The 24,879-nt window shown below is 44.3% G+C and overlaps 11 protein-coding genes across 11 annotated transcripts; 7 read left to right on the top strand and 4 right to left on the bottom strand.

The window, feature by feature from the left end:
* Positions 1 to 398: 398 nt before the first annotated feature.
* VTP21DRAFT_9498 (uncharacterized protein) lies at positions 399 to 2,751 on the top strand (the record flags this gene model as incomplete). Its single annotated transcript, XM_069400460.1, has 8 exons — positions 399 to 1,311; positions 1,378 to 1,527; positions 1,590 to 1,756; positions 1,826 to 1,876; positions 1,943 to 2,101; positions 2,176 to 2,361; positions 2,426 to 2,575; positions 2,647 to 2,751. 8 exons carry the CDS (start codon positions 399 to 401, stop codon positions 2,749 to 2,751), a joined length of 1,881 nt encoding a protein of 626 aa, XP_069254385.1.
* Positions 2,752 to 5,368: 2,617 nt separating this feature from the next.
* VTP21DRAFT_9497 (uncharacterized protein) lies at positions 5,369 to 6,058 on the top strand (the record flags this gene model as incomplete). Its single annotated transcript, XM_069400459.1, has 1 exon — positions 5,369 to 6,058. One exon carries the CDS (start codon positions 5,369 to 5,371, stop codon positions 6,056 to 6,058), a length of 690 nt encoding a protein of 229 aa, XP_069254384.1.
* A 421-nt stretch (positions 6,059 to 6,479) lies between these two features.
* VTP21DRAFT_9496 (uncharacterized protein) lies at positions 6,480 to 7,123 on the top strand (the record flags this gene model as incomplete). The annotated part of the gene is made up of 2 exons (XM_069400458.1): positions 6,480 to 6,488; positions 6,572 to 7,123. The coding sequence occupies 2 exons, from the start codon at positions 6,480 to 6,482 to the stop codon at positions 7,121 to 7,123; spliced, it is 561 nt and encodes a 186-aa protein (XP_069254383.1).
* Positions 7,124 to 7,399: 276 nt separating this feature from the next.
* Positions 7,400 to 8,598, top strand: VTP21DRAFT_9495 (uncharacterized protein; the record flags this gene model as incomplete). Its single annotated transcript, XM_069400457.1, has 6 exons — positions 7,400 to 7,484; positions 7,551 to 7,625; positions 7,696 to 7,883; positions 7,944 to 8,222; positions 8,316 to 8,443; positions 8,511 to 8,598. The coding sequence occupies 6 exons, from the start codon at positions 7,400 to 7,402 to the stop codon at positions 8,596 to 8,598; spliced, it is 843 nt and encodes a 280-aa protein (XP_069254382.1).
* Positions 8,599 to 8,802: 204 nt separating this feature from the next.
* Positions 8,803 to 9,958, bottom strand: VTP21DRAFT_9494 (uncharacterized protein; the record flags this gene model as incomplete). Its single annotated transcript, XM_069400456.1, has 4 exons — positions 8,803 to 9,225; positions 9,313 to 9,528; positions 9,610 to 9,836; positions 9,913 to 9,958. The coding sequence occupies 4 exons, from the start codon at positions 9,956 to 9,958 to the stop codon at positions 8,803 to 8,805; spliced, it is 912 nt and encodes a 303-aa protein (XP_069254381.1).
* Positions 9,959 to 10,443: 485 nt separating this feature from the next.
* On the top strand, positions 10,444 to 11,091 carry VTP21DRAFT_9493 (uncharacterized protein; the record flags this gene model as incomplete). The annotated part of the gene is made up of 1 exon (XM_069400455.1): positions 10,444 to 11,091. The coding sequence occupies one exon, from the start codon at positions 10,444 to 10,446 to the stop codon at positions 11,089 to 11,091; it is 648 nt and encodes a 215-aa protein (XP_069254380.1).
* A 247-nt stretch (positions 11,092 to 11,338) lies between these two features.
* VTP21DRAFT_9492 (uncharacterized protein) lies at positions 11,339 to 15,152 on the bottom strand (the record flags this gene model as incomplete). Its single annotated transcript, XM_069400454.1, has 10 exons — positions 11,339 to 11,767; positions 11,827 to 11,880; positions 11,984 to 12,332; positions 12,396 to 12,609; positions 12,669 to 13,094; positions 13,169 to 13,931; positions 14,000 to 14,145; positions 14,205 to 14,338; positions 14,405 to 14,882; positions 14,954 to 15,152. The coding sequence occupies 10 exons, from the start codon at positions 15,150 to 15,152 to the stop codon at positions 11,339 to 11,341; spliced, it is 3,192 nt and encodes a 1,063-aa protein (XP_069254379.1).
* A 751-nt stretch (positions 15,153 to 15,903) lies between these two features.
* Positions 15,904 to 18,121, bottom strand: VTP21DRAFT_9491 (uncharacterized protein; the record flags this gene model as incomplete). The annotated part of the gene is made up of 10 exons (XM_069400453.1): positions 15,904 to 16,217; positions 16,293 to 16,360; positions 16,433 to 16,524; positions 16,583 to 16,698; positions 16,763 to 16,827; positions 16,899 to 17,137; positions 17,208 to 17,302; positions 17,361 to 17,435; positions 17,501 to 17,825; positions 17,885 to 18,121. The coding sequence occupies 10 exons, from the start codon at positions 18,119 to 18,121 to the stop codon at positions 15,904 to 15,906; spliced, it is 1,626 nt and encodes a 541-aa protein (XP_069254378.1).
* Positions 18,122 to 18,378: 257 nt separating this feature from the next.
* On the top strand, positions 18,379 to 19,957 carry VTP21DRAFT_9490 (uncharacterized protein; the record flags this gene model as incomplete). The annotated part of the gene is made up of 3 exons (XM_069400452.1): positions 18,379 to 18,510; positions 18,576 to 19,560; positions 19,620 to 19,957. The coding sequence occupies 3 exons, from the start codon at positions 18,379 to 18,381 to the stop codon at positions 19,955 to 19,957; spliced, it is 1,455 nt and encodes a 484-aa protein (XP_069254377.1).
* Positions 19,958 to 20,392: 435 nt separating this feature from the next.
* VTP21DRAFT_9489 (uncharacterized protein) lies at positions 20,393 to 22,928 on the top strand (the record flags this gene model as incomplete). The annotated part of the gene is made up of 10 exons (XM_069400450.1): positions 20,393 to 20,457; positions 20,528 to 20,786; positions 20,886 to 21,097; positions 21,162 to 21,383; positions 21,439 to 21,535; positions 21,609 to 21,827; positions 21,901 to 21,956; positions 22,028 to 22,218; positions 22,281 to 22,471; positions 22,536 to 22,928. 10 exons carry the CDS (start codon positions 20,393 to 20,395, stop codon positions 22,926 to 22,928), a joined length of 1,905 nt encoding a protein of 634 aa, XP_069254376.1.
* Positions 22,929 to 23,258: 330 nt separating this feature from the next.
* On the bottom strand, positions 23,259 to 24,623 carry VTP21DRAFT_9488 (uncharacterized protein; the record flags this gene model as incomplete). The annotated part of the gene is made up of 2 exons (XM_069400449.1): positions 23,259 to 24,268; positions 24,332 to 24,623. The coding sequence occupies 2 exons, from the start codon at positions 24,621 to 24,623 to the stop codon at positions 23,259 to 23,261; spliced, it is 1,302 nt and encodes a 433-aa protein (XP_069254375.1).
* Positions 24,624 to 24,879: the final 256 nt, after the last annotated feature.

The raw sequence follows: 24,879 nt of genomic DNA, 5'->3' as shown, positions 1-24,879 counted from the left end.
TAAAAGGTGTGATTTTCCTAGCCAGATAATATTTGACACTTTTGACAGGCCACAAATGGCTACGCCACAGGGGAGTTCGATTTCAGAGGCGATTTACTGAGGGGGAGCCGTTAACGACGTTGACAAGTTTTCCGAAAAAAAAAAGCTGCTCCGTACCACTATACGACCTGTGGGGCTTACCCCTCCAGGCAGGTTTCTTTATCTTTCTGCCCACTTCAGCAAAGATTCAATGAAAGTTGGAATCGTGCTAAAAGTGCTCACATTCCGCTTGTTGCCCTCCATTTTTCTTGCCCTCTTTTTCTCTTCCTCCCTCTCATCCACTGTTGTTCTCCTGTTCTAATTCTCTTGTAACCGCGCATATATTCTACTCAAAAAATCATTGCTCCAACCCTAAGAAAATGCATCCAGAGCCCAACAAGTTGCGCGCCTGTATGCCGAATGCCCAGCACGATACATGTGACAACTGTTTTGTGCGCACCACACAGAAAGAAACTCGGCGCGTCGAGTTCAACCAGCACGTCTTTAACAGCGCGTCTACCCATTGCTCCTCCGCTTTACCTGGTCTAAATGAGGCTAATCTTGCCCACCAATATTCCACCGGCACGGATTGGGGGCCTACCGCTCTAAGCGAAGACAAAAGCCGTTACTACTTAAGTGGCAACGAGCCATATGACACCACTTTCTTTAGGGAATCATATTACCCTCCTAATTCAATACAAGTGAGCCAGCCAATCTCAACGAATCTGGGAACAGGCGTCGCCAATGCCGTCCCACCCCAAGTGGTGATGCACGAAAATTTCCTGGCCAGAACAGCTGCGGGCGCGACCAGTCCCGGAAGAATATCGATGAGGATGCCAGTGATTGCTCCGCCATTAATATTGCCGCCCAGTCTACTTCCCTCTGGTGATTTTTCGCTGCAAAATTCCAGAGAGCAAATGATGTATCCGGCACAAACTAACCGCGAATTGAGCGAGGTTTTTGCGGATATGGAGATAAGCAACTCCAATAGAGGAGTAGTAGGAGCCGTTCCACAAATATATTCTGGTGACCAAGGTCAGCAAAGCATGCTGTCCAGCCCGGTCATGGGCACAGGACACCGGAGACCCATTTGCAGCCTGCCGTTTTTCCAAGTTCATGGGCAAAGAGATGAGTCGATCAGCAACGAGGGGAGATTCCTACGAGGCAATATTGAAAAAGGTGCTGGCTACGTTGTCGGAACAGAAGCCGATCTGCCAAACATAAAGGGTAGTATGGCTGGTTTTGCGAAGGGATCCATCCAACACCAACAGGAGAAGCGGTCTAGTGAAGAAGGTAAAGGATGACCATCAAGGCTCAATGTTTAAAATCACTTCCTTCATAGGCTGACTCTTGTGCTAGAAAATTGGTTCGTTTCGCACGAACGAGTAGAGGTTTTCAGCTCCTTTGGCGGGAAAGGAGAGGATTATTTACCGAAACTTCAAGATGACTCCGTTAATATTGAGACGGGGTGCAATGAGATGGGACAACAGTTCTCTAAAAAGATTACGGGCAAGTTCTACAACTCTAAATATCTAAACTAAATTTACGAATTTATACATGTACCGCTGCAGACGAATTGGGTTCAGTTGAGTGCGAGAAACTCTTCACACTAGCCAACGACGAGCAACGGACAGTATTGCTGGAGTCAGTCGCGGGTGAGATACTTGATGTTGCGACCAACAGGAACGGAAGCAAGGCCCTGATCAAGCTGATCAAGCAGATATCAATACCTCAACATGTACTTTTAATTATATATTTTTTTCTGAGTCTAGGAGCATACCCCGATTGACACTACTTTACCTTATAGATACAAATCCTTAGTAAAGCCATCAGCAATCATACCGCTCAGCTGATTAAAGTATATAGAGATTCTAAGAATTGTCTGCCTAATATTGATCTCATTGTTAATACCCAGCACCCACAGGGCAACCATGTAATTCGGCAGTGGGTCGAATCAAGAGCGCCCCCAGATAAACAGTTTGTATACGATATCCTTTGTCAGAGATGCATCGAGTTGGCCACGAACCGCGACGGCTGCATTGTGTTCCAGCACTGCATTCGCTATGCTTCTTCGGAGCAAAAGGTAGACTGCAATAAAATTTTTATTCCTTGCACTAGTGATGTCCCCACCACTTAACCCCATTTCGACATTTTTAGGCGCAACTCTTCATGGAGGCCATCATTCACGCACACGCGCTGATCCAGGATAAGAACGGCAACTTTCTTATCCAATATATTGTTGAACTCAACTACCCGCAATACTCGGAGATGCTTATACGGCAATTTTTCGGCAAAGTGTGTCGGTTCGGGATGCAAAAGTTTAGTTCGAACGCGATTGAGAAGGTATGTGGTCGATTCATTCCAATGTGAGTGGTTCATTTGATTTTTAATTCAAAGGAGATGTTAGTGTATTGAGCGCGCAAGCGATGAGTCACGTCGCAGGCTCATCAGCGAGCTCTTCAATCGCTCTCAACTCGAATGTATGTTGTGTGATCCGTACGGAAACTATGTTGTACTCACCGCTCTGAAGTTTGCCGACAAGGCACTTCGTGAAAAAGTAGGCCCTTCACCCCCACCCCAATGCATCTTGTGCCAAAAGATGGATAACCGTTTGAATTTCATTAATAGTTGATTGGAACTATCGAGCCATTTCTTCCGACTCTAAGTCAGACCCCATACTGCAAAAAGATTAGTCAGTACATCCGCCGACTTCGAGCAGGAACCCATAGGTGAGCGCGAGGGGATGCAAAATAGGGAGTATATTGCTTGCTTTCATACCGTTTTCACATCAACCACTTGTTTATTTGGGAGAGAGGAGGTTGTACGTCTGTCAATGGGTTTGGGAACCACGGGAAACTAGTATTTATTTCACTTGCATGTTTGTTAGAGTATCTCGTTATTCTTTTTTGTTTGAGGTTGCGGAATTATCTGAACATTTTTTTTCTTCCTCTCTGTTTAATTGTCAAAGTGCGAAATTTCTTTGCGAAATGCTTTTCTATACCTGCCTCTGTACATTTACTTCTCTCTATAGTCTTCTATGTCAGCTTGACAATACCAGGTGAAAATATCCACTTCAAATCGATTTCAATTCCAAGTGGCGCGCCAATCAAAACCGTAACAATTACGGTACCCAATAGGACTTTGTTGGCAAGAGTCTTACACATGTTCTTGATTTATTGAGGGAGCCAAGCTGGGATTGGTTACGTGGAATTGAGCAGCAACTTTAATGTTTTTCCTAGTAATATTCATTACTTAATACTGTAGAGCGACCTTTGAATCGGGACCTCTGTTCAAGAAAAGAAAGCGTGCCTAGACACTGCCCTGTATCCAATTATACCTCCGTGATTGCATTCCAAGTGATGGGTTGCGTTCTACACTTGAAAGCCGTCCATTTTAGTAGTTGAAGATACCGGTAGGAGGTGGTTCAAAGTGGGAGGGTGGAAGTAGACGGAATTGGACCAACATAATGTGAAAACCTCTGACCTTCGTTTTTTATTGTCTGTAACAAAGAAATTTAGCACTCGACAACGTCAAACTCTAGCAAAATCTGGTGAGAGTTCAAGATTGGTCAAAAATCTGTATGCTCTCTCAATTGGTAGATTTCATTTTCTTATTCAACTATGAGGGCAAGAGTAGCTTGAGAGGAGGAAAAAAAAAGGAATTGGATTCAAGTCTCTTGTCTATACGAATACTTGCTACGCGTATTCCCAAGAAATATATCTTATGTGTCGAAACAGCTGAAAACCTGCTTGAAACTGTCCTGGTGGGAGCACTAAGGAAGAGGTAGAGCCGATCTGTCAGAAGGGATAGACTGAAGAAGGAAAATACACTAGTATTAAACAGTATGAAGACTGCCATTTTTGTGACCATTTCACATATTGGGCCAATTACTCGATGACATTACATTTGTATCCCTTTCTTCAATATATTGCCTTGTATCATTGACACGACACTATACAGCACCTCTAGAATAGCAAAGTGAATGAGTCAAATGATAGGAAGACAAGGTTGAGAGAGTTCGAAGTCTGAATTGGTCATGAGTATCCTCCCTCGCAGGGCGGCTCTCGATTGCAGCTCCAAGGTTCTGCAGGACTTTGAATGATGCGGTGAGTCGTGCTCGAGCGTGTTCCTGACGTGGGAATCTACATCGTCACACCTACACACCGCGTGGGTGAAATGCCCTGACGAAGGATGTGTAGGCCTCGATGTAGGTGTTTGACTTTAAGAAAACCTACATATGTATGCATATATACTAGTCTGAAATATTCATATGGGCCAGCACGCTTATTCCCATTCCCATGGATGCCAGGTTTTCATCAGAGAACTTGCGTAATCTCCAAAAAAAAAGCATCTCCTCCCCATGCAAACTTGAGGAAGAAGTCTCCAATTAGACAAATGAATGCTTATCAAGCTAGTCAGGGGAATCCCACTCTTGATGATGCATATGACGGCCGGAAGACAATCTCAAAAATACCAATGCTTTGGAAAGGTTTCTCTTTTTTTTTTTGCAAAGTAAGCGGGAATGAATATCCAATAATGCCTAGATTTGTTAGCTTGGAAGGGGAGGGGGAAGCGGCCGTTCCTTGGCTCAGGGGAACAAGCGGGGGATTCTATTGCTCACGACTCGACTCTTGCAATCTTTCCACTCTGCGTTTCGAACTTGATCCGAATTGCTGCTGTGGTTACCCGCATCTCTCCTTCCTCTTTCCCTCTCCCCAGTAAACCTGACCAACTCGATTCGCTAGAGTCAGAATGTTCGGAGATAGCTAAATGAGCGTGGCCGCCAGAACGGTCCCTCCCTAAAAAGGAGGAATTTTCATTGTTGGAGCTCAGTTCCCGCACCTAGCGATTTCATTAGTCTCTCCACCCAACGACAGTTCCGATTCGATCAGCTCCCGACTGATAAAACAGCGGTGGTGGCTTATCCGATCTGAAATCTAAATATTTGCTTGTTTCGTTTTTTATTAACGATAAACAGTTTCCTTTTTCCATTTTATTAGCTCCGATCTGGGTTCTGTTTGGTCGAGGAGAGGACTCTTTTTTACATCGTTCCTGGTGTCGTCTGAGCGGGGGTTTCAGGTGGATCGTGGCCTCCCCGCGTCCAGAGGCCGGCAGATGCAGGGTAACTGATGCTCATTCATATGCACTCTTGACAGTTAAGTGCACGGTCCGAATCTCGTCTATAAAAACCTTGCATTCTCTCCCCATTCTCTCTCCTTCAACAAGTTGATCTTCTATATCAATTCCCATACTCTCTCCTCTACTACCCCATAACGACTCTATTCCGTTGACCGGAGCCCATCTCTCAACTCGATTTCCAAACTCTTTACCGCAACCTCCTCCTCCCAAAATGTACTTCAAGACTCTTCTTCTCGTCGCCTCCGCTCTCTCCTTGGCCGCCGCTGCTCCTCTTAACACCCCTAACGTCGCCGACGTCAATATCCCCAGTGCAGCCGCCAATACCATCCCCACCCCTGCTATTCCCAGCCCCGTAATTCCCAGCCCTGGCGCTGAAAAGGATGATTCCTCCGATACTACCTCTGCTGCCGCTACCCCCGATGCCACAAAGGCTGCCGATACCACTCCCAAGGCCCCGAAGGCTGCCGAATCCACTCCCGAGGCCACAAAGGCTGCCGAATCTACTCCAGAGGCCCCGAAGGCTGCTGAGTCCACCCCCGCCGCCTCTCCCGCCGCTAAGGAGTCCCAGAATCAGGAAAAGCCAAGCGGAGGCTCCTCTGGCGGCTACAATGGTGACGGAACCTACTACGATGTCGGCTTGGGCGCCTGTGGGCAAACCAACAGCAACGGCGAGATGGTTGCTGCCCTGAACGTCGCACAGTACGGCGGAGGCAACAACGGAGCGCCCGTATGCGGCAAGAAGGCCGAGGTGACAGGGCCCAAAGGAAAAGTCACCGTCACCATTGTCGATAAATGCCCTGGCTGTGCCAATGGCGATCTTGATCTGTCTCCGTCTGCCTTCAACCAAATTGCAGACCAAGCCGCTGGTCGTGTGCCCATTAGCTGGCAATGGGCCGATTAAATCACTCCACTGAGGTGTGCAAAGATACGTGCGCCGTATTAAAAAAATGGTCTTTAGTTGAAGTTTTTTTTTAAGTCGACCTTTCATTAACACCTTTGTCGTTCTCCTCTTTCATTTCGCATTCTTTTCACTCTCTTGTATTTACTATAATTGTATGTATTGTGTCAAAGGACCTTGACTTTTTTTTTTCTTAAGGAGATGTGCTGGACGCCCTCTCATCTTCACTACGGACGATAGATTTATGATTTTATTTAAAAAATAAATAATATAATCCTTTTTTGTTTTTAAAATTGAATTTTGAAAGCTTAAATTTGCATATCCAAAGGCTATTTGGTGGTCCAGAGGATATTTATCGTTAAGTCCCCCAACATCTTTGGTGCTTTTTTCTCACCCTAAAACTACAACCCATCTTGGTCTCTTAATGGAGGAGGTAGGTATTTCCAACTGTTTACATCAGTATACTGCCTGAAGATGGTCTCGAAGATAATTGATGCTTACTCATTTTCATTCTAGCCGCTTATTCCCCAAAAACAATCCATTCAGCTTCCCCCTTACACCTCGCTGCCAGCACTCTCCTCATGTGCAAATTCTGACAGGCTCACTGGAATCACACAATCTCTTGACCAGAATTATCTATCCTCTGGCGAGTCAAGAGCACAGTTTCATTTAGGAGGTGAGGATGAGACCGATGACATAGGTACGGTAACACCCTCAGACCAGTCGGAATGTAGCAAGGCCATTATCGAAGAAGATGCTGGGTTTCATGAGCTGAAACGGTCAGAAAGCTGGAGTGAAATGCTGCCACGCTCTCTCTCGCGTGTGTTCTCCCTATTACACGACGCTTTTCTATGGACTGCGGATACGATGTACGAGGCAGATGAAGAGGTCAAAGGAATGTTGAGTGGGATTGTGAATCTGGCATCCCCTCCTGCAGATTCGATACAAATTTCAATGGTGAATAAGGAGAGTGGAGGGCGCGCATCCGAGAAGGAGACGGAGCAGGCAGACGACGAGCAAGGGCCGATGATCGGGCTGGTGTATGCATTTGCAGAGACGTGGGCATGAGCCTTTCACAGCCTTTAATTTATATTCCTCATTATATCCATAACTTGTTGTGGGACTTCGTCCAGCTTTTTACTCTATTTTATCTTTGTTTTACCCTGAGGGTCCTGTCTATGTACATGTGTAGTCATATTTCATTCTATCTCTTTACCAAGAAATTAATCCAAGGCGCTAAGACGCATGTTACGTCATCAATTCTAGCAACGTTCCTTTTTTCTGAGCAGCAGAAAAAGAGAAAGTTTCTAAAGAGATTCTACAAGTTGACAAGGCTTCGATGTTATGATTCGCATTGTGCAAAGAATTCTTGATCAAAACACCGCAGCCTCATCTCGCCTACGTCTCTTTCACACTTCACCTTCGCGTGGTACTTTTATCCTCTTAGTTGCAGTCTAATTTGTTGAAGGAGAGTAACCAGATTTAGTCTACTCAGCTATGAAGATTATACCAGTGCCTGTGTTACATGATAATTACTCGTACATTATCATCGATGAAAAAACAAATGATGGTAAGCAGCTATTTGGGAGGCCTGATATCTCCTACCAGTCTAACTGTCTCTTCCACCATTTCCCGATTAGCCGCAGTGGTTGACCCTGCTGAGCCTTCAAAGGTCGTACACGTTCTAAATCAGACAGGAGCTAAACTATCAAGTATATTTACCACCCACCATCACCCAGATCATGCTGGTGGAAATGTCGAGCTAGTTTCGCGTAAGCCGGGCTTAGCTGTGTACGGGGCCGATGCACGCATTCCCGAAATCAATTTTGTAATTCAGGCTTTCAACCTCTCTTCCCGTACCCTCCTTAACCCATGCCTTTGCCCTTAGGTTTGCAAGCACAAAGAAGACTTTAAGATGGGATCTCTGGTCATTACTCCATATTACACTCCCTGCCACACCCGTGGCCATATTTGCTACTATGTCGTCGATCCCGCAACACAAGAGAAGGCATTGTTTAGCGGGGACACCCTTTTTATCGGTGGTTGTGGGAAATTCTTCGAAGGAGATGCACAAGACATGTATACCAATCTGGTGGAGAATCTGGCGAAACTCCCCCCAGAGACTTGGGTTTTCTGCGGTCACGAATACACAAGGGCAAATTTACAGGTAGGCAGTGGTTGGGAGAGAGGGCATTTTTCCCGCTTCGTATCGCTGGATGCATTGAGAATGGATGGAGCTAACGGCACTCTTGGAATTAAGTTTGCTTTGACGGTAGACCCTCAAAACGAAGTGCTCGTGAACAAAATCGCATGGTGCCATAACAAAACAATCACGGTTCCCTCGACCATTGGACAGGAGCTTTCCTTCAATCCTTTCATGCGTGTCAAGTAAGCGATGATGGTCGCCCCTTCCTGAGCCCTTAGGCTTAAAGTTCTAACCAAATTTGCATGCTAGCGAACCATCCATTCAACTCGCCACATGTACTAGCGATCCTGTAAGTGCAATGCGAATACTTCGGGAAATGAAGAACAATTTCAAATAGACATGTGAACCAACTTTTTATTATGCTAAACTAATGAATGGTGGGTCAAAAAAAGAAACAGTTAAAACTTTTTTAAGATTACCCTTATGTACACTTAATAAACCAAGATATTTTGCAAAGCTAGACTTTGGTGATTTTTTTTTGGTTAAAAAAACTAACAAAATAGTTACTTTTTTGGCTTGAGGCTCCTGGAAAAATCCTCCTCTATTCTTCCACCGTCACCGCCTGGTCGAGTCGCGTCAAATCGCTCGAGTGCTCCTGGAAAAAGCGATCCAAGCTTGTTGCCTCCTCGCCGGTTATTTCTTTAAAATTGGGGCTAACAAAGTTAAGTTTGCCGTCCCGAACAAGCAGCAATTCCTCCTTGATCGCTTCGGCTTCGCTTTGGTGCAGTAGCATGGACCCCATGTGTTCCCGCGCCGTTTCTGGGTGCTCGTCCCTGAATTGGATCTTCTTGTGCAATCGTGTGGACATGCGCTGGACTATCTCCGAGGTAGTGAGGCAATCGGGGCCGGTGATATTGTAAGTTTTGCCGAAATGGGAGCCTGGGCGAACCAGTATGTGTGCTGCCGCTTTTGCAAGGTCGGTTTTATTAACCGGAGCATATCGGCCTTCTCCTGTGGGCATTGGCTAGTGAGTCAAGGTATATTAGTTAGCCGGGAGGAAATGAATATAAAAAAAAATCGATAGAGATGCGATGGAAGCGTGTCACCCTACCAGGCAGTTGTCCATGGTGATCGAATTTTTGAAAAGCAGAAGCAGCTGTTGATACACTCCCGCACGAAGAATGCAATAATTTAAGCTGCTTTGCTGGATGTATTGTTCAAGCTGATAGAATTGACGCCCAAGGATGTCTTTTCGCACTTCTGCCAAAATCACGGACAGAAGCAAGACAAAGCGGACATTAGATTGTTTTGCGGCCTCGATATATGCCTAGCGGAGAATGGACAATGAAACGTGGTGCCTCGATAGACAATTCTGAAGCAAAGTCCATAAAAATTGGCAATAGCTTACTCTTTCGTGTCCGATCTTTTCATCCTCGGTACTCGGCACGATAAACAGGCTGTTCACCCCTTCAAAAGTTTGGGCCAGTCGCTCTTTATCCTTTGGTTGAATATCTACACACGGGATGCCAAGTTGATTTAGCTCTCGAGCCTCCCTTGACTCGGGATCCATAATTCCGCACACCACCCTCGTGTTATGGTGCGGAATGGAGAGAATGCAACGAACGGTGGCAAGTCCTGATTAGTATGGGGGAATGAGCTGTAAGCATTATTGTGAAAAAGGGAGGATGGAGGGGTCGAAATGGCCACTCACCAATTGGCCCGTCAGCTTCGGTAATGAGAATGGTTTCTTTTCGCATGTTCGCAATTTTATATTATGGGATTTTTTTATTATTAAAATTGCAAAGAGGTGGTAGCGGTCAGTAAATTTTATTTGCCACTTTCCCCCGGTCAATCAAATCTCACGCCCACCTGCTTTTAAAACCTTGAGAAAAATGTTGCTAGTACGAGTTAGAGATATTAGCTTCGTACTCGAATGTTTTTTTGCCTGGTTTTTATATATTTAATTATATAAAATAAAAGCTATCTACTAACATATTTTCATACATCTTTTTATTTATCGCATTTATTTTAATGAAATTTTGGATTTGTATATATGTGGGGCGATATTTTATCTCAGCCGGAAATGACTGCTAATTTCGACTAAGTGGATTGTTTACATGTGGCTTGTTTCACAAAGATGTGTACCTTCCACGTCAATCGTTCGATGCTATGTTAGTCGATCCTTTTCATCACTCCTCTCTTTTCCACCCTCGATTCGCGGAAGCCCTCAAAGCATACTAAGATGAAAGATTATCAACGAGAGTTCATCAAGTTTGCCATCGCTAACGATGTCCTCAAATTTGGATCTTATACCCTCAAGTCTGGCCGTATTTCCCCTTATTTCTTTAATGCTGGGCTCTTTAGCACCGGTTCGTCCCTTGGCGCGCTAGGCCGCTTCTATGCCGCTGCACTTGCCGATTCCAAATTCGAGTATGATGTACTCTTTGGCCCGGCCTATAAGGGTATTCCTATTGTTGCTGTCACGGCTGTTTCCGCTTCTTCCGAAAACGAGGACATCCCCTTTGCCTTTAATCGTAAAGAAAAGAAAGATCATGGCGAGGGTGGCTCCGTTGTTGGAGCGGCGATGAAGGGGAAGCGGGTGGTGGTGGTGGACGACGTCATCACCGCGGGAACGGCTATCCGAGAATCGATGCGGGTGTTGGAGGATGAAAAGGCAACACTTTCCGGAGTTCTGGTCTGCCTCGACCGTCAAGAACGTGGCCAGGGAGAGTTGAGTGCCATCCAGGAAGTTCAGAGAGACTACAACGTCCAGGTCAAGTCTATTGTGGCCATGAGTGATATCATGGAATACATGAAAGAGGCTGGCGGGTATGAGGAGCATTTAGAAAAGATGATTGAGTATAGAAACACGTATGGCATCAAGGCATAAAGCCGTCCCTCTGAGATGAATTTGTGGACTTTATAACTCTGCTGATTTATCGATTATCTCCTGCTACATTGCTAATCCTTTCCTACATTGCAATAATACTCTTATTGAGAGCATTTTTATGTCCTCCTCCAATGCTACAGTCATCAAGATTAAGAAAACTGGGGAGTCGATGAAATAGATAAACGAAATAAATAAATATATACAATTCATAAGAACGACAAATTAAATAACATTAATAATAAAAAATTCATAATTCTTCGTGTAGTATGCGCTCCAAGTCGGTTTGCAATTCTTCTATTAAAGTGGTCACTCTGTAGTCATTACCCAATGTTAATTTACGAGTTAACGATTTTCTCTTCGGCGACCCTTCGGAATTGGAAACTTGTTCGTCCTGGCTGGGCTCCTCCTTGTGTTCCCTCTTTTTCTGGGTCCCGATCACCGGATTAAAAGGTTCATGTGAAGCTTTGATGAGTTCATTTTCCCCCATTAATGTCTTGACGATTTCATGAAGGGATTCGACTCGATCCAAAATTATTCCTATGGATGCGCCACACGCATACCAGAAGAGCCGCCTATAGAATGTATCTGGAGGTGCCTGACAATCAAGTTTGCGAGTGCCTTGTAGGATGTGATAGAGATAGACTCGTGCGAAAGGAAAGATGGGTGGTAAAGGTGTCTAAAAAGATGAGATCTAAATATAGGGTAAATTGAAGGGTAGGGACGAGATCCACTCACCTTGGTCTTGAGCGAGGTCCCCAGGATATGGAACGAGAGAATAACCGCATAATTCTAGTTGAAAAGACCGTATTGTTATTTTATCTGTAGATTTCATCTTCTGATACCCCTTCTCGAATCTCCCTTCCCCTTTTTCCTAAGAAGAAAACAAACTTACAAGATTACGGCGATATGGGTTAACTATCTCAAACGAGGTCGTTGGAATGAGCGGGTGAACGCTCTCAGACACCCTATGTATAGAAACGAACCGGTCTAATATATCTTGGGAGAGATTGATAATCTCCTGATAAGTCTCAGATGGAAAATGGCCCTTGATTCTAGGCTCAAAGGCACTCATTCCTAGTAGCATGCGCGCTTGGGACACATTCTGCAACTGCCTAAATATTTCTTTTTCGGTCTCGGTCGATTCCAACTTAATCTCGCCGTACATGAAATTAAGGACATAGGTAGAATAAAATGAGCCCAAGTCAATCAAATGTTGGCCAAGGAGTTTTCGTAACTCTTCCCTGGAAGAAAATTGGACCTATTATGCCAACCGTTTCAAACAAACATAAAAATATCAATGCTACCTTGAATAGCAAGGCCACCACAGTGTGTTGACTATGTAGCCGGCTACAATTCCTATCGCATATACACCAGCCCGAATTAAAGCCATCAGCCATACACCCTCAGGATACGGTTGGTGGTGCTGAGTGAGAATTACACCAGTAAACGTGGCGAGAGCCAAGATCTGATAGCTCGCATATTGCATATTTTGAACACCATAAAAGTTCACAGGAATCACTAGTCATAGAATAGCTTAATTCGGGCAAACCCGACCTGAAGTAAAATTGATTACATACTTAGCACGAGCCCTAGTACAAGATTGACAGCGGGACTTCCATTTCCTGCGTAGAACGTGACCATGGCCCACACACAGCCTAGCAAAGTGGCTAATATGCGGCCAATCCCACCGAGCATAGTATCTCCCATGTAGGGTGAGGTCAAAACCACCACATAGGCAAATACCGCCCAAATGCCATGGTAATAATTGTACCAGCCTCTACTCGAATTGATAAATCCGGGACACAACAATGCGAGCGATCCGACGGTGCATTTAATGGCAAAAAGAAAATCTCGGCTACGGAGAAAACGACCGAAAGCAACGAGCCTCTCACGAAATGTGGGTTTGGTGCTTTGAACGTTTCTTGTGGGGGTTTCTCCGAGTGAATTCTCGCTCTTTTCCGAACCTTGCTGCTGTGAAAAAAAAGTATAGTCATCGTAAACCCCTAAGTTGAAAATAAGAGTACAACCAATTTATAAGAAAATATAAAGCCAGAAAAGAGTATTCCAAGAAATTTACTAGCTTCTGATCCATCAAGCCGCACACCAGAAAATCCTGGGAAAAACAACCTCTTCTTTGGCTGCTTGGTCGGGGCTACAGAGCCGGCACCAAGTCCATTTTCAACATTATCCAGCGGGGAAGGAGAATATCTCGTTCCTCTACTCTTTTGCAATCTCTCTATTCCTTTTACCACCTCAAGCAGATCGCGAGCCAATTCCCGCATAGACGCCATGTAGAAGAAGATAAGTAACACCTCCACATTTTGGCCAAACTTTATACCCTCATAAATCCGGAGAGCCTCCGCCTCCTGCGCGTCAAACTGCGTAATCGCATTTTTGAGCTGTCTATAACAGTTCTGAATGTTGGGGTTCGGCAAAGAATTTAGTGGGGCTTTCGGTTTCCAGAACGCTAACGTGCTCCATATTGACGTGTTTATTGTCGCCTTTTCCTGCTCAGTCAGAGAGCGTACGAACTTTCTAGGGTCTTCTAGCTTATAGTCGATGCATAATCGCATCTTCAGTTGGTACATACTGTCACAACAGGCGACGGCAAGTTCTTCAATCGGGACACGGACCATACTCAAAACTTCCTGAAAGTTGTCTCCAAATGCAAAATCTGGAAAGCCGGCTTGATTAATCAATGGCCTCCGAAACACAAGTTGAGCAGGATTGCTCGTATCAGAAATGGGTGCGGCGTTTTCCGTGCTATTCCTACTAAGATGCATAGTTTGAGAATGCCTCCGCGCATTTGTCTGACGAGTTCCCATCAGAATGCCCTTGTTCTAAAATAAAAAAAAGGTGGAGTCTGAGTAATGAAAGATAGAGAGAACGGGAAAAATCCAAGCATCACCTCTATGGTTAAGGCCAAACTTGCCCCATGGTTGCATAAAAACTCTACAGGCTTAATAAAGATGGCATAATCTGTCGAGTGCAAATAACCAAGAGAGATCTCAGGCTTGGCCATCAAATAGCTTTGCTTCATTATGCTAAGTTTGCCTAAATTTATCTGATCAGTGACAAGGGCAGTAACGAGGAACAAAAGAGTTTAAGCTCACCTCGAAGTCTGGAAAGAGAGGATGAGATTTCTCTCCACTCCGGTCCTTGTGACGGGTTATCATTCAACAAGAAACTGTGAGTGGTATGCTTGAACAACTTTTCCAACTCGTCGAAGAAGAGTATAAAATCTTGGCTAAATGAGATCAACATCGAATTTGATTAGTCAAAAATCTTATGGTGGGGAAAATTCATGGGGTACCCAAGCTTCTTCGTCGCGGATTCCGGCAGGATGAGCCAGTTGACGGCCACCCCTACTCCATATCCGATTAGAATTGGATAGGCAGCATAGCCGAAAAGAAAGGTGACGCGCCCGAAAGAGGGTACATCGATAGATGCAATAAACATGGGTATGGCCATGAGAATCACTAAAATGGATATAACTCTATATTGGGCTATTGACCACCGAGAATTAGCACTATACCAAACAAGCGTCCCGAATATTGGTGTGTACTCACGGCCATAGGCTTTGAGATAATTGGAAAAAAAGATAATGACAGCCAGAAATGCTATGGCTATACCCCTTCCTCCTTGGTTTCCTTTGCGGATATTGTATGAATTAAATTTGGTTACGGCCGCCATTCCGGCCGCGGAGAACGCGAGCCCGAGCCCGATGGAGAACAGACTGATAATTAAAATTACTAACTGCACCCCGAACGAGTCGCCAATAAAGCATATCACTATGAATAATAAATGAGACGGGGATCATTTTCTACCTTAACCTTTATTCTCTCTCAACAGGGACACTTACTCGTGCCGACGGGCATTGCACTATAGAGTTTGGATGTTCTCGCTGTCCATGGCAGGTAGGCAATTATAGTGGAAATGACAAGTGCCACCGTTGCCTTTATAGTACGCATACATATTGGGAATGTAAGGGAGCGGCAAACATCTTGCCACCATTTTGCGATTGCGGAGCTCTCGCTCGAATTAGCGTTGGCTTGGCTCATTATTATCTCTTCAATGAGCGGGAAAGCAACACGGCTATTTATATCGGATCAGTTTAAGTCAAGATTTCGCTATGGCGGTATATCAAAACCGTCGAAACCACATATGAATTTATTCTAGGCCGTTTTGGGGCATCTTTGTGTTTCAATCTCGGTAAACCCTTGTAGAACTTTGCTTGATAATCACATAACACTCAAAACATTATCCCGGGAGCCAAATCGGAAAATCATGCGGGATATAGAAATCGAATACCCGAAGTATTCACTCGGTCTGACTGGACAATTGGATCCATACCTCTCCCTCCACACTGTCTAACGAACCAAGCTTTGGCCCCAACCAAGAACCTAACTCGGTTGTGTGTATTAAGGTCCCGCCGGCTAAAAAGACTTAATTTCTGACTAACAAAAAAAAACACTACGCGGGGAACTAGCTCGCATCTATGTATATATGTATTATGTGGCGGTTCCATGGCTCCTGGCAGTAGGGGATTTGATCTTGAGTCGTTCTCCATACTTTTTATTTACAAACAACGTCTTCTCGGGGCCGATACTTGTTTTTCGTATTTTTTTTTCTCTTTTCAGTTTGATCGATGTCTCCTAGAGTGTTGATGTCGAAACAACATAACCTTTTAGCTGAAACACGGAATGATTGGATTGGATCAGATAAAAGTCTAGCAATTTGCCTGATATTGCTTTATCAATTTTATGTTTAGAAGCTTAACATAAGAGAGATGAGAAGTTCCCAGTTCAAGAATCAGAGTTTTGAAATAAGTTTGATATCAGACTGTGAGGGTAATTGGGATCTAAGGACTCGCCTCAATATCTTTCCTGCGGCGCTCTTCGGGATGCTCTCTACAAAATGCACTCCACCTCGCAGTTGCTTATAATGTGCGACGCGTGCTTTCACAAAATCCACCAACTCTTGCGATAATGTTCGCTTATCGTCAGCTATATTCTGCTTAGGGACCACGAAAGCGCAAGGTAATTCGGTCATATTATCTGAAGAATAGATACCAATAACACAACAGTCGGCCACTTTGGGATGGGTAAGGAGGAGAGCTTCAAGTTCTGCAAAGTGGTAAAAGTAATGCACACTCGATTATTTTCCAGTGCGATTATAAAAGAGAAGAAAGCTATGTTCACCTGCTGGGGCGACCTGAAATCCCTTGTATTTTATCAGCTCTTTGGCCCGGTCAACAATGTAAAAGTATCTAGAAATGAAAAAAAGCAAGGGTCAGCTTATATTTTCGTCTTCTGAGAAATATAAACTCCAAAGGCTTTACCCTCTTTCGTCATATCGACAAATATCGCCGGTGTGTAAAAAGCCATCGGGGTCAATGGTTTCTCGAGTTGCCTCTATATTTTTTATGTAGCCCTAGATTCGCCAATTAATGCAATGGGTGGCTGGTTTTCTTTTCCTCTTTCAGCCATACCTTCATAACATTGGGTCCACGGACCCAGAGTTCGCCAATTTCTCCTGCCTTAACTTCCTTTCCATTCGTATCCACGACTTTGGCTTCCATATTGGAAACTAGAGGACCAACAGTGCCTATCATTACAAAACAGTAAGCCGAGATAGTATTTCACGGATTGCGCACACATATATTTTTTACCATATTCATCCTCCATATCCCATGGAGCCATGTGAGTAAATGGGCTAAGTTCAGTCATGCCGTACCTAGAATGAAATAGGTAGATGGGTTCTCAGGTGCTATGCATTTTAGCCAAAGGAAAATGTTCTTTATGTACCCTTGTCGTAAAACTATACCAAGTCTTTGCTTAAGTTCCTGGCCAAGCTCATCGCTTAGTGGAGCCGCAGCAGAAAATATTTTGCGCAACGAACTCACGTCATACTTATCTACCAGTGGGTGTTTTGCAAGCAAGAGAATAATGGGGGGCACAAGCGGGGCATAGGTGACACGATATTTTTGGATTGAAGCTAGGAAAAGTTCAAGGTCAAACCTAGGTAAAATGACGGATTTTCTCCCCTAAAATTAAAAATAAAAGGCAGCATGAGATAAATGAGTTGCTTGTCTCGGAATTGCTGTTTAATTTTACATGGTGTAGAGCAAAAAGAATGATAAGAAGGAGCCCGTACATGTGATAGAGTGGAACAGCAGCTGCTTGCACGTCTCTATCACTATCAATATGACCTGTTATTTATATAGATCGTATTAGAATTGATATTGCAACTTTGTGCGAATATAGTACCCTTATCATAAATCTTAATTTGCATCATGTTTGATACCAGATTTCTATGGGTGAGCATCACACCTTTGCTCTTGCCTACACATTCAAAGGGTTGAGAGTGGTATAGGAGCGTGTTGAAAATGAGCTATTTTGACTATTACCGGTAGTTCCCGAACTGAAATTTAAAAGTGCTATTTCATTAGGATTCACTTTGACTGGATTACGCTCTTGTTCTGTCATCAGTGCTCTGTAAGGTCTGATGCCTTTAACTTCTGTGTCTCCATACAGTAGTAGATGATGATTTGGAATATTAGCGCGCCGAGTTGCACCAAGAGCGACGTCGAGAACATCAGGATGAGTTACCAAATATCTGGCACCGCTAAGTTCAAGTTGATGTGTTAGCTCATCTACTGTGTAATAGGAGTTGACTGGGCTGACAACCCCGCCAGCCGCCCAAACCCCGTACAAAGGAACAGCGTAATCTAACTTTAGAAGAGTCAGAGAAAATAGCGTTAATCTAGTATGAAGTATACGCATGGAATTACATGGTTAGGGGCATAGATCGCAACCACACTGCCGGGTTGAAAAGCATAGCGTTCTTGGAGCATAGCTGAGAATCTTTTTGCATCGCTCTCCAGTTGTCCATAGGTGAGAGCATTTCCCGTGACTGCATCGACAAACACATCCTTGTGTTGTGGAATCGAGTCCTTTTGGCTGAAAAGGAATGTGAAGAGATCCACGTCGGGAATAACAACTGGAGGATAGGGTGATTTGATAACCATGATGATGTTTGTAGCTAACTAGAAGCCGAGCAAAAAAGGTTTCTTCCCAGGACGCTCGTGACTAAAGCAGTGTGGCAAAGTCCAAACTCCGACCCCATGTATATCGTGGAATATTACTCCAGATTATGGAGACAAGGATCCAAGATTAAGATGGCCTAATTCGAAGGGCTAGTGGCTTGAATTTTTATTCCTTCGTAATTGGCGTATCGAAAAATTCGTTTATTAAAACTTATGCTGGTAAAAGCAAAAGTACTATAATGGGGAACAAAGCCAGTACACAGAGCAATTTAATTAAAGAGAAGCTTGACTATTTCTCGGATAATGAACGGCAAAATATCGAGATCTTATTAAAGAAACTTAGCGATGATTCCTCTAATGTCGAGTTCCAGGTGCCATAGTACTATAACCCATTCATAGCGCCATTTTTAATCAATACCCCCTCATATTAATATAGAAACATCCATTCTGGCCCAGACTTCCTCAGGAATTACAAAAGGGACTTCTGGCATTTATGCAAGCAAATTCGCCTGCTTCGAAAAATCCTCCAACCCTTGATTCACCAGTCTCTGCCTTCGGCTTAATTGAATCGGCCCGTCTGCTCACTAAAGTTAGCACTTTTGAGAAAGCTGATGCCGCCTTTCAGCTCGCCTCTCTCTCATGTTCTTCGCTGCGTTCTTTTGTGGAAATTATAAGTTATCTTGGGGTTCAAGAATGGTGGCGTGGAAGTGGGCGAAATCGCGATAATTTTGGAGATTGCAACTCTGAAAACATAGCGCTTTCGCGACTTGTTGATTATATACTTGTCTCGTATAAATTGAAGCCAGATATCCCGGAGGAGGAGGTAGAGCAAGAAGCGATGTGCTGGAAACGGAACTGCGAGAACGCCATTCCCCAAATAAATGAATTTCAAGATTGGTTTGAGAGCACATTTTCATTCCGTGTCTTATTCCTTCTAATTTTTCGCCAGCTATTTTTTGGAAGATTTGGGAAGGAAGGCCCCAACCTACCTGCTGAAGGAGACCTGAAACATGGTGTGTACGAGGGTGTAATCGCCCCACCTTTGCTCTCTCCCTTCAAAACATCATTTTCAGAAATAATTACTCCCTACGATTACTTTCTTCTTGTGGCATATCTTCCACCCAATTGTCGCCAGGTCAACTTCCCTCATCAACTGCTCTTTTCCTCTCGGAGAGATGGCGCGTCATTTACTGCTTTCACTAATGCAATTATAGATGCTGGGTCCACACTTTTAGTGGTTAAGGATAAAAATGGAAAAGTATTTGGCGGTTTTGCCGATGCAGACTGGGAGCAGCGCCCCAACTTCTATGGAAATCAAAAGAATTTTTTGTTTACTTTGGACCCCTTACGCTTGTATCGGACATCCTCCTACAACACGAACTTCCAGTACTTGAACTTTGGCGCCCAGACTCTTCCTAACGGTGAGGTTTTTCTTTGTATTCCATGAAAACGCATATATTTAACTGTCGTGTTCTCATAGGCTTGGGTATGGGAGGTCAATTGGATTACTTCGGGCTCTGGATTGCGAGTGATTTCCTGCACGGACATTCTAAAGCCGGCCCGCTCTGCTCCACATATAATAGTCCATGCCTTGCGACAAATCAGGACTTTCTTGTCGACGATGTTGAAGTATGGCTCGTGCGGCCTACGGATAAAGACCCGACACAAATGGCCCGGAAGGTTAAGCGTTCGATTCTTGACTCTAATCCGGAGGCTATGGAGATACTGGAAATGGCAACAAATCGGAAAATGTATTCTAAAGATGTTCGGGACTCAAAAGAAAGCGAGGATGAAAAAGAAGAGTCAGATGTAAAATAAAGGTTTATTTGTATATCGCAGAATAGATATACGAGATAAACTTTGATGTACCAAAGCATCGAGAGGCTATCCACGATTTCCCAGTTGCGACCACAAAGAAGGGTTTGCTACCGCTTGAAATCCACTATTGATCTATGCAATTTTATCAAAATATCGAGTTTGCAGAACTCCAAATGTAAACGATATCTTTAGTTAGCTTGCCGGTTACATAATAAAGTTTCAACCAAGATAGAGGCTTTATGGCGTAGTGCTTTACTTTATCTTTAAGTGAGATAGAGATTTTGTTTCAAGATTAGTAGGATTTTATGATCGCTTAGATGTGACAGCCACTAGCTTCGTTAGCCACTCCCATATCTTTTCACGTGTTCCAGCGATAACCTTCTTACTCTATTCTGTTCAATTCATTCGAACATTTTGCTCTCTAATTTTTACCCCATGCATCGCGTTGCTTTCCGACTGAATTCTCCAATATACCACGCTAGGAAATGTCCAATTTCCAGGTAACTACCCATTTGGTACTACGATATTATTTCCATGGTACCTATCGCTTTATTACAACTCTATCAATAGAATTGCCCCCAAGCGCAACTATGCATCTGACCAGCCGGTCCCCACTCCTGCAAAGACCTTTGCCAACCAAGCAAAACTCCCTCGTCTCCCGATTCCAAGTCTACGCGAAACTTCTGACAGATATCTACGCTCCCTTATTCCACTCCTTTCTCAAGAGGAGTACAAAACCACGGAGCAAGCTGTTAATGAATTCTTGCAACCTAGAGGAATTGGCGAGAAACTGCAGGCAAGATTGCAAGAGCTAGACAAAAAAGTTCCTGTAAGTATTTCTGCTTCACCTATAAGGATCATACAATCAATTTTCGAGGTACTCACGCGCTTGTGCTTATATATCGATTTGCTTCATGGGTGATTATAGTACTCCTGGCTTGAAGATATCTGGCTTAAAAAAGCCTATTTGGAATGGCGTGTCCCAACTATGATTAATGTGAATTGGTGGGATCAATTTCGTGACCCTAACAATGGTGTTTTGAAGAAGCCCCCTCCCCATGGACAAACCTCTGAGTTGCAGCTTAAGCGCGCCGCCGGTTTCGTGAGTACTTTACTTGAGGTCTGCGACTCTATCAACCGGTGAGATTTCGATACTACCTCTGTTCGATATACATTAAACAGCCTTACGCTGAATGATATGTAGGGAGACCTTGCCAGCCGAGTCGAACCGCACTGGACCCCTTTGCATGAATCAGTACAAATGCATTTTTGGAACGACGCGCATCCCAGATTTTCCTCATGATCGCCTGGTGCACCAATGGCCGACCACTGCTCGACATATCACTGTTCTTTTCAAAGATCAGTTGTTCCATGTCCCTGTATTGGATGACGCCGGACGGCTAGTACCCGTATCAACTATTGAAGGGTAGGTGTGGTAGTTCTTTGTACAGCAAAGACTTAGACACTAATATAGTTTATAGGCAACTGCAGCAAGTTATCAATCAGGTACAGTCATTGAAAGAATTGCAGCCGGCGGTGGGCGTACTAACTTCTGAAAATCGTGATGTTTGGGCTAAGGTGGGCGTGAATAGCGATCTATTCCCTCATACATCTATATAACTGACAAAAAAAGTTATTTCCCAACAAATAGTGCAGAAAAGCCTTAGAAGCATCATCAGTTAATCGCCAGAGTTTCCAGTCGATCGATACTTCGTTATTTGTATTGTGTCTCGACGACTATGCCTCACCCAATGGTTATGATATTTCTCACTTCAACCTGTTTCACGGGTTGGACGCGCATAATCGTTGGTTCGATAAGGCGTTTCAGCTTATCGTGGAGAATAACGGGAGGGCCGGAGTAAATGGAGAGGTAGGATTGTTTTATTTCTCTCTACACTTGATGGAATTTCCCGTTGACCTACGGAGTGAATTCATACACTCAGCATACCCCGGTAGACGCAGTGACACCTGGTCAGATATTTGATTATGTGGTTCGAAGGTATACTAGTTCCTATTGTTTCCGCAAAACAAGATAGAGAGGCGAGATTCGCTTAATTTTTCATGGTATAGTGAGCCAGCTAAAAACCCCAAGAACGCATCTAGCGCGTCTCTTCCTTCTCCTCAGCATCTCAAATGGGAGGTGGGATCGGATGTGCAGCATTCCATTTATGAAGCGGAAGTCAATGCAAAAAAAGCAATCGATAACGTGGAGAGCATGATCATCCACTTCCCGGAGTATGGTAGCGACCTATTGAAAAGCTGTAATTATTGTTATTCTAGATCATTTTAGTGTGTATAAGCTAATTTATATTTCTCTTTCCAGTCAAAGTTAGCCCTGATGCCTATGTTCAAATGGCTCTTCAGCTCGCTTACTACCGCATCTATGGCAAATCATGTGCTACTTATGAGACAGCATCGACCCGCGGTTTCCTTCACGGGAGAACTGAGACAGTACGTTCTTGCTCGGTAGAGAGCTTGGAGTTCTGTAAGACTTTCTTGAGTGAGGGGAGCTCGGTAAATATTTACAAATAGAGGAGAATGAAAGAATGGTACTCAAATTTTGGCTACCTTATTGCAGAAGCAAAAGAAAATCGAAGCTTTCCAAAGGGCAATCGAAGCGCATGTTGAGTACATGCGTGCCGCGAGCAATGGTAAGGGAGTGGATCGCCACTTGCTCGGTCTTCGGTGCATGGTGACTCCCGAGGAGAAAATGCCACAAATTTTCACCGACCCTTCATACATTAAGGGGCAGTATTTCCGGCTCTCCACATCGAACATGTCTCCCGGCGACAATCAGTGGGGCGGTTTTGGAGCCGTGGTTCCCGAGGGCTATGGCACAAACTACGCAATCGGGCGTAATAACCTCAAATTCAGCTTGTCAGCCTATAGAGACTGCTCCGAGACCAGTGCATCCGAGTTCGCAGGATCTCTCAAGAAGAGCTTGCAGGAAATGGCCCAGCTGGGAAAATAACATAAAAAACATCTCTAGGGACTCTTTGTTTCTTACCATCTTTACTATATTTGAATGGGAATGATAATAGGCAGACCGGTACAGGAGAACTTTCGACAATATATTATAATAATGGGCGAAAGAGAAATAAATATATCATTAACATTATATCTTGCATAAAAGCATAAGCGTAAAATGTGTGTGGATAGGAATTAAAGCAAGACATGGAAAGGATTCCAAACAAGACAAAAAAAAGAGGAAAAAAACAATAACCATCATATAGGCCAACTAATTAATAAGGATTGAATCAAATAACGCATAAGATCCGTCCATGAATTATTAAGTGTTTGTTTAGAAACTACAAGTTATCAACTTTCTGAAGAAATCCTTCAACTTGGATGGGGACTTTTGTTGCTGCCCCGGCTCCGGATTTGGGTTTTCGGAGGTCGCGTTTTGAGGAGGGCTAGTAACGGCAGAAGTAGCTGCCGTCTCAGCAGACTTGGTTCCTTCGGGTGCTGAAGGAGCCTCCGCCCTCTTCTCTGGTACTTTGATAGGTGCAGTAGATGGCTCGGCAGTCTTAGTAAGATCTGCTGGGAAAGGCATTTCGGCAGGGGGTAGTGAGGCACTCGTTGCCTCGGTTGACTCCACAGGAGCGCGAGATTTGTTATCTTTAGATGCGTTCAATCCAGATTGCTCATTGGTATTGGACGGGTCCCCATTCTCGATGCCCTTTTTATCACTTTCTAGTTTCGATAATACCTCCTCCACACTTTCCCCGCGTTGCTCTGCTTCTACTGCAGCTTGGATTTCTTCGTGAGAGAGTCCTGCCTTCTCCGCAATAGGAGGAACTGCGCCCTCAGGAGCAATCGGCACAACCCCTAGAGGTTTCAATTCGGGCTGAGGTTGATTATTGTTGTCGGCAGACACCTTTTCCAATCTCTCCTTTACAGAATCCACGTTTTCGCCCCTCTCCTCCGCTTCCACTGCTGCTTTGATATCGTCATGAGTCACCCCCGCTTTTTCTGCAACAGGCGGAACGGTGCCTTCGGGAGCAATAGGTGCAACTCCAAGAGGCTTCAAATCCGATTCAGAGGCCTCTTTTTCTGTAGAAGCGGGTAAAATAGTTTCGGGAGCAAGTGGCAGCACAGGTAGAGGAGGAAGTTGGGATTCGGAGGCCTTATCATTTGCATTGTCCGTAGGAGCATCGGTGGAAATCATTTCAGGCGCGAGGGGTACGATAGGCAGAGGTGGGAGCTGCGGCGAAGGCGTCTTTCCGTTTACGGGTTCTGGAACAACCTCAGTCGAGATCGTCTCAGGCGCGAGAGGCGAAATAGGCAGTGGTACCAATTTCTCTTCGTTATCTATGAACAATTGCATTAATACGCTGAAAAAAGCCAACAAGATAAAAGAAAATTATGTCCTACCCATTTTTTCATTCTCTATCAATTCCGGCACAACCAAATAGTTGTTTTCATTGTTTTTCTCATCCTTATCCTGGGGTTGCGAAGAGTCGACACGCCACTCTCCGTCCACTATATATTTGAAATGTATTTTACCGTCAACAGCCTGGGCATGCTTCAGCTCAATTGTGCGCGCAAAACGATCCTCTTCACGCGTCAGATATGTGCTCTTGGACCAATTATCAAATGAGCCCGTCACGATCACGGTCTCTGGGGAGGAGGACGGCCAAACAAATTCGTGGGTAAAAGTGGACATTTTCCAAAAATTGCAAGAGTCACAAAGGCCGTTAGAAATGATATGTTCTGGAAATGTAATACTGGAGATGGAGAGAGAAGAGAATACTGGTTTAGAGAGGAATGACGGATATGTTCTGGTGATTAGGTGTGTATTGAAAAACTGCTCTTCATCGCCCGTTTTGGGGTTCGGATTTGCTGATTTCTACTTGCTCAGATTCATAAGCCATGAGAGAATGGGAAATCCGTTAATAATTCGCACTGCCCGCTTTAGGTAA

This window comes from Calcarisporiella thermophila, assembly GCF_041956535.1.
Source record: "Calcarisporiella thermophila strain CBS 279.70 unplaced genomic scaffold VTP21scaffold_5, whole genome shotgun sequence".
NCBI lineage: Eukaryota > Fungi > Calcarisporiellomycota > Calcarisporiellomycetes > Calcarisporiellales > Calcarisporiellaceae > Calcarisporiella > Calcarisporiella thermophila.
This window is presented reverse-complemented; position numbering and strand designations above follow the sequence as displayed.